The 7,270-nt window shown below is 43.7% G+C and overlaps 1 protein-coding gene across 1 annotated transcript; it reads right to left on the reverse strand.

Annotated features, from left to right (window-relative positions):
• Nucleotides 1–3,442: 3,442 nt before the first annotated feature.
• LOC113009435 (GATA zinc finger domain-containing protein 14-like) lies at nt 3,443–7,254 on the reverse strand. Its single transcript, XM_026147713.1, has 9 exons — nt 6,152–7,254; nt 5,661–5,993; nt 5,445–5,579; nt 4,881–5,060; nt 4,692–4,838; nt 4,440–4,607; nt 4,224–4,358; nt 3,603–3,839; nt 3,443–3,560 (listed from the first exon to the last, which is right to left on the reverse strand). Exons 1-9 carry the CDS (start codon nt 7,156–7,158, stop codon nt 3,443–3,445), a joined length of 2,460 nt encoding a protein of 819 aa, XP_026003498.1. The 5' UTR covers nt 7,159–7,254.
• Between the last annotated feature and the right edge of the window lie 16 nt (nt 7,255–7,270).

A 7,270-nucleotide genomic window follows, 5' to 3' on the forward strand; every position in this document is an offset into this window, starting at 1 on the left:
TGCTGCATTTTCCATGAGCGAAAACGTCGTCTCAGTGTGGACGGGAGGCCAAAAAGGAGTGAAAACAATGCATTTTCAAACGAAAACGCATTAGTGTGGACGTAGCCTGAAGAAGTCACTTGGATGGTAAATGGTCTGTATTTGTATAGCGCTTTACTTGGTCCTAAGGACCCCAAAGTGCTTTACACTATACACAATCATCCACCCATTCACACACACACATTCACACACTGGTGATGGCAAGCTACATTGCAGCCACAGCCACTCTGGGGCGCATTGACAGAGGTGAGGCTGCCGGACACTGGCGCCACCCTCTGACCACCACCAGTAGGCTATGGGTAAAGTGTCTTGCCCAAGGACACAACGACCGAGACTGCCGGAGCCGGGGCTCGAACCGGCAACCTTCCGATTACAAGACGAACGCCCAACTCTTGAGCCACGATCACCCCCAATGAGTGACAAAATGTTTCTCCCACTGAAAACACTACATCCAGATGAGCAGAATCAACTTTTTGTGATTTACTTACCTGGATGATTGAGCATGCATCAAGACCTCACAGCCCATTGTTTATTCAGTGGGCTGGTTTCAGTTATTGTGCAAATGTATTGTTTATAAGATTGGGGAAAGCTGCAGTCAGGTTAGACTGAAGAAGTCACTTGGATGAGTGATGAAATGTTTATCCCATTGAAAACGCTAACTTCAGATGAACAGAATCAACCTTTTGGTAAAATCCTTAGAAAGGACAATTAATTGTGTCCATCATGGAATTTAGTGAGATGAAATCAAGATTCTGGAATAATATTTAATATTCATGTTCCTCCAGTCCTCCTGTGCATCTGTGTCAGTTCTCTTTGTCTCTCTTTATTCTGGGCCTTTCTATTTCTCTCTGTCTTTCATGGTATGTGTGTGTCTGTTTGAGTAATCACCCTTACGTTACAGGGATGGGATCTGTCTGGGATCTGGGGAATTGGGTTCATTAATAGAATACTGTCAGGGTCCCTGTGCCTACCCGGTCGGCTCAGTATGGCTACATATGGTTTTATATTCTTTTTTTGTTCCTGCTCTCTCCCTTCCCTTCTTTCCCTCCTCCCTCTGCCTGGGCGGAGCTCACCTGTGGGCTCCTGCCTTTTGCCCACGCACCTGGTCGCAATCACACACTTGTGGCTCATCACGAGTGTTCCAGCTCCTTTATAAGATGGAAGCTCTGTGTTTCTCGTCGTTGGACCGTTGCCGACCCTCGTCAGTGTAACCCCAGCCCAGTTACTTCTAGAGTGTTTTCACAGTGATTTGCCTTATAATCCCTTCGTGTCTCTGTGTACAGATTCCCTGGACCAACCCCTGTGTTACCTAAGTGATTGGAGTGTGAAGAGGAGCGTGAGGAGTGGACGGAGTGTGTGTGTGACTTTTGGCATCTTTCCCGTTCGTGTGTGGACCCCCGAGCCCGGCTTTCCCCTCACCTTTGTAAATAATCACTTGGTGTATCGTAATAAAGACTCTTGTGCTTTCAAGACCTAGAGCCTGCGTGTGAGTCCGTTCAGTCCCGCTGTGACAAATACAGGGAGGGTTTGCAAGACGGTAGTGAGACCTGCTATGATGTTTGGTTTGGTGACAGTGGCACTGATTAAAAGACAGATGAAGGTGGCTGAGCTGGATACTAAGTTTTGTTGAGAGTGATCGGTAGGGGGCAGGTTGCTCAGGTTAACCAACCAAGCAGGTGCCCCAAATCAGCTGACAGGAGAGTAGAGGGCTATGGGGCACCAGACACTTTGTCAGAGCTTGAAATGAATTTTCCTTCTCCACCTCCAGAAGAGCTCCATCTCCTTTGCCGCCTGCTCTAAAGAATTTCCATCTCTGCTGCAAAATACCTTTCCTATGTCGAAGCTAGCTGTCTGCGTCATTCCAACTCAGCTGCCGATCTACACCTGAATCTACTTTTTGGCTCTGTACTTGATTTAAAAAAAAGGGAAAGCCATTAAAATTATTTATGAGAAAAAAAAGCTGAATGAATATTCTCTAATTTGATTTCATAATTATTATCAGGGATGTTGGATGACTTTTCTGCTTGGTCACAAAACAAAATTCATATCAGTTATTACTTCCATTACATTCATTCATTTTGGTTCTTATGACATGATATATTGTGTACTACTATGTAATGTACGAGCATTAATGAAACTTTTGTATCAAAAAAGTTTCAATAATGCTCTCTGGTCTTATGAACCACTCAAAGCCCTTTAGGCTTTTTAGAACCACTAAAGACCAAAGAACTTCATTATTATTATTATTATTATTATTATTATTATTATTATTATTGAAATCTGAGTAATAGAAATAGAGATGTATTAGTTTGAAAAGAACAAATACTTCAAAAGATCCACGTACCTTTTCAATTATCCAAATTTGTATTTCCATTAGGAAAATAGAAAAGCCCAAAAAAGACCTGACATTTCTTAACAAAAAAATCTGTTGATTATTATAAAACATTTTATTGAAGAAACGTATTATAATATTTCCAAGGTAGTGCAAAGTAGTGTAGTGTAGAAAAACAATTGATTGCATTATTTGGTCTTATAAAGTGTGAAGAGAGTACAAGTCTACATTCTGGGGAGATCAGAGTATCTCTTCTTAAATAAGATATGGATAATTTGGTAATTTGCTCTGTAATTTTAGATATGCTAAAAGTGCAGCCTCGTGTAATAATCAATATGACAGAGAATAATCAAGCGAATAATTGACATATGAGAGTAATCATAACATTTTACAAAACAAACATATTGTCATAGCTCATTTTTTGTCCACCATACTTCCCATCAATGGGATATCTCCAATGCAAAAAAAAAAAAGAAGTTCCCACCGTAATGTCTGTTGAAAACTTTATCATGGTCACAGTTGTTATCCTTTGGCTTTTTTGGTGTAATTACTGAACTAGTGTTAAAAATGCTGTCACTGAATGGGTAATTCATTTGAATGAATGATGCATTCAGTGGATAATTGAATAATTGTTGTAATATAAAACTGACAATATATATGCATAACAAAAATCCCCAAATAACTAGTTATGGATATATGGATATATATTTCTGTTCATATTATTGCACACTATTACATTTATTCAAGACATTTGCATGATAAGTTTAATGAATAGATAAATACGTTTCGAAGTAAATGTATATTACACTTTATAACTCACTTGGAAAAAGGTAATTGTGTGTTAAATAGTTATCTATTACCCAAGCTGTTTTAATCACATCTGAATTTTATGAAATTTAAATCCCAACTAAACAAGAAGAACAGAAGTAAACATTGACAATAAAAATGTGCCTTCACAGTTTTATGGGTTATTATGCAATTTCCATCTGTGATTTTCCTGTTTAATAATAGATGATGAAGACAAAGAGTCCCAGTACAAGAGGGAAAACATTCAAATTGGCAGAAGATGCGTTACTTGTTGTCGTTGTGGATTTTGTTGTTGAAGACATAGTGGTTGGGATTGAAGCTGTTGTTGTGGTTGGAGATTTTGTTATTGGGTTTGGAGGAACAGTTGATGTGATTGATCCCACTGTGGTTGTAGCGGGAGACTTAGATGTCAGAGTTGTAACACCTGTTGTTGCTATTGGTGACACAGTTGTGGTTTGTGCTGTTGCAGTTGTGCTTGGTGATGTAAGTAGTGCAGCTGTTGTCATTGTTGGAGTAACTGTTGTTGTGGTTGGTGCTGCTGCGGTTGTAGTAGGTGCCGCTGCGGTCGTGGTTGCAGCACCTGTTGTTGTTGAAGGTGACACAGTTGTTGTGGTGTGTGCTGTCGTTGTAGTTGAAGCAGCTATTGTTGTGGTTGATGCAGCTGTGGTTGTAGTTGGTGTCTTAGATGTTGTAGTTGCAGCAACTGTTGTTGTAGCTGTTGACACACTTGTTGTGGTTTGTGCTACAACAGTTGTAGTTGGTGTTGTTTTGGTTGTGGTAGGAGCAGCTGTTGTTGTTGTTTGAGCAGTTGTTATAGTGGTTGGAGCACCTGTTGTTGTGGTTGATGTTACAGCAGTTGTACTTGGTGCCTTAAATGTTGTAGTTGCAGGACCTGTTGTTGTTGGTGACACAGTTGTTGTGGTTTGTGCCACTGCAGTTGTGGTAGGAGTAGCTGTTGTTGTTTGAGCAGTTGTTATTGTGGTTGGAGCAATGTTTGTTGTGGTTGATGCGACCAACGTTGTTGCTGGTGTCTTAGATGTCGTACTTGCAGCACCTGTTGTTGTGGTTGGTAACACAGTTGTTGTGGTTGGTGGTGCTGCGGTCGTGGTTGGTGGTGCTGCGGTCGTGGTTGGTGCTGCTGCGGTCGTGGTTGGTGCTGCTGCGGTCGTGGTTGCAGTACCTGTTGTTGTTGGAGCAGCTGCTGTTGTGATTGATGCCACCGCGGTTGTAGTTGGTGCCTTAGATGTCATAGTTGCAGCACCTGTATTTGTTGTTGGGGACACAGTTGTTGTGGTTTGTGCTGTTGCAATTGTGCTTGGTAGTGTAATAGTTGTAAGTAGTGCAGCTGTTGTCGTTGTCGGAGTAACTGTTGTAGTGGTCAGTGCTGCTGTGGTTGTTGTTGGTGCCACTGCGGTCGTGGTTGCAGCACCTGTTTTCGTTGTTGGTGACACAGTTGTTGTGGTTGGTGCTGTTGCAGTTGTAGTTGGTGCCTTAGATGTCATAGTTGCAGCACCTGTTGTCGTTGTTGGTGAGACAGTTGTTGTGGTTTGTACTGTTGCAGTTGTGGTTGGTGCCAGTGCGGTTGTGGTTGAAACAGCCTTTGTTGTTGTTTGAGCAGTTGTTATAGTCGTTGGTGCAGCTGTTGTTGTGGTTGATGCCACTGCGGTTGTAGTTGGTACCTTAGATGTCGTACTTGCAGCACCTGTTGTCGTTGTTGCTGATGACACAGTTGTTGTGGTTTGTCCTGTTGCAGTTGTGGTTGGTGCTGCTGCGGTCGTGGTTGCAGTACCTGTTGTTGTTGCAGTTATTGTTGGTGGTGACACAGTTGTTGTGGTGTGTGCTGGGGTTGTAGTTGAAGCAGCTGTTGTTGTGGTTGATGCAGCTGTGGTTGTAGTTGGTGCCTTAGATGTTGTAGTTACAGCAACTGTTGTCGTCGCAGTTGACACACTTGTTGTGGTTTGTGCTACAACAGTTGTAGTTGGTGTCACTACGGTTGTGGTTGAAGCAACTGTTGTTGTTGTTTGAGCAGTTGTTATAGTGGTTGGAGCACCTGTTGTTGTGGTTGATGTTACGGCAGTTGTACTTGGTGCCTTAGATGTTGTAGTTGCAGGACCTGTTGTTGTTAGTGACACAGTTGTTGTGGTTTGTGCCACTGCAGTTGTAGTAGGAGCAGCTGTTGTTGTTTGAGCAGTTGTTATTGTGGTTGGAGCAACGTTTGATGTGGTTGATGCGACCAACGTTGTTGCTGGTGTCTTAGATATCGTACTTGCAGCACCTGTTGTTGTGGTTGGTGACACAGTTGTTGTGGTTGGTGGTGCTGCGGTTGTGGTTGGTGGTGCTGCGGTCGTGGTTGGTGCTGCTGCGGTCGTGGTTGGTGCTGCTGTGGTCGTGGTTGCAGTACCTGTTGTTGTTGGAGCAGCTGCTGTTGTGATTGATGCCACCGCGGTTGTAGTTGGTGCCTTAGATGTCATAGTTGCAGCACCTGTATTTGTTGTTGGGGACACAGTTGTTGTGGTTTGTGTTGTTGCAGTTGTGCTTGGTGGTGTAATAGTTGTAAGTAGTGCAGCTGTTGTCGTTGTCGGAGTAACTGTTGTAGTGGTCAGTGCTGCTGTGGTTGTTGTTGGTGCCACTGTGGTCGTGGTTGCAGCACTTGTTTTCGTTGTTGGTGACACAGTTGTTGTGGTTTGTGCTGCTGCAGTTGTGGCTGGTTCCACTGCGGTTGTGGTTGAAACAGCCTTTGTTGTTGGTTGAGCAGTTGTTATAGTGGTTGGCGCAGCTGTTGTTGTGGTTGATGCCACAGCGGTTGTAGTTGGTGCTTTAGATGTCAGAGTTGTAACACCTGTTGTTGCTATTGGTGACACAGTTGTGGTTTGTGCTGTTGCAGTTGTGCTTGGTGATGTAAGTAGTGCAGGTGTTGTCATTGTTGGAGTAACTGTTGTTGTGGTTGGTGCTGCTGCGGTTGTAGTAGGTGACGCTGCAGTCGTGGTTGCAGCACCTGTTGTTGTTGGAGGTGACACAGTTGTTGTGGTGTGTGCTGTCGTTGTAGTTGGTGCCTTAGATGTTGTAGTTGCAGCAACTGTTGTCGTTGTTGATGACACAGTTGTTGTGGTTTGTGCTGTTGCAGTTGTGCTTGGTGGTGTAATAGTTGTAAGTAGTGCAGCTGTTGTCATTGTCGGAGTAACTGTTGTAGTGGTTAGTGCTGCTGTGGTTGTTGTTGGTGCCACTGTGGTCGTGGTTGCAGCACCTGTTTTTGTTGTTGGTGACACAGTTGTTGTGGTTGGTGCCTTAGATGTCATAGTTGCAGCACCTGTTGTCGTTGTTGGTGAGACAGTTGTTGTGGTTTGTACTGCTACAGTTGTGGTTGGTTCCACTGCGTTTGTGGTTGCAACAGCCTTTGTTGTTGTTTGAGCAGTTGTTACAGTGGTTGGCGCAGCTGTTGTTGTTGTTTGAGCAGTAGTTTGAGTGGTTGGAGCACCTGTCGTTGTGGTTGATGTCACGGCAGTTGTACTTGGTGCCTTAGATGTTGTAGTTGCAGGACCTGTTGTTGTTGGTGACACAGTTGTTGTGGCTTGTGCAACTGCAGTTGTGGTAGGAGTAGCTGTTGTTGTTTGAGCAGTTGTTATTGTGGTTGGAGCAACGTTTGATGTGGTTGATGCGACCAACGTTGTTGCTGGTGTCTTAGATGTCGTACTTGCAGCACTTGTTGTTGTTGTTGGTGACACAGTTGTTGTGGTTTGTGCTGCTGCAGTTGTGGTTGGTGCCACTACGGTTGTGGTTGAAACAGCTGTTGTTGTTGTTTGAGCAGTTGTTATAGTGGTTGGAGCACCTGTCGTTGTGGCTGATGTTACGGCAGTTGTAGTTGGTGACTTAGATGTCGTAGTTGCAGCAGTTGTTGTTGTTGGTGACACAGTTTTTGTGGTTTGTGCTGTTGTAGTTGTGCTTGGTGTTGTAATAGTTGTAAGTGGTGCAGCTGTTGTCATTGTCGGACTAACTTTTGTTGTGTTTGGTGCCGCTGAGGACGTGGTTGCAGGACCTGTTGTTGTTGTTGGTGACACAGTTGTTGTGGTTTGTGCTGTTGCAATTGTAGCTGGA

Source organism: Astatotilapia calliptera, chromosome 17 (assembly GCF_900246225.1).
Source record: "Astatotilapia calliptera chromosome 17, fAstCal1.2, whole genome shotgun sequence".
Taxonomy (NCBI): domain Eukaryota; kingdom Metazoa; phylum Chordata; class Actinopteri; order Cichliformes; family Cichlidae; genus Astatotilapia; species Astatotilapia calliptera.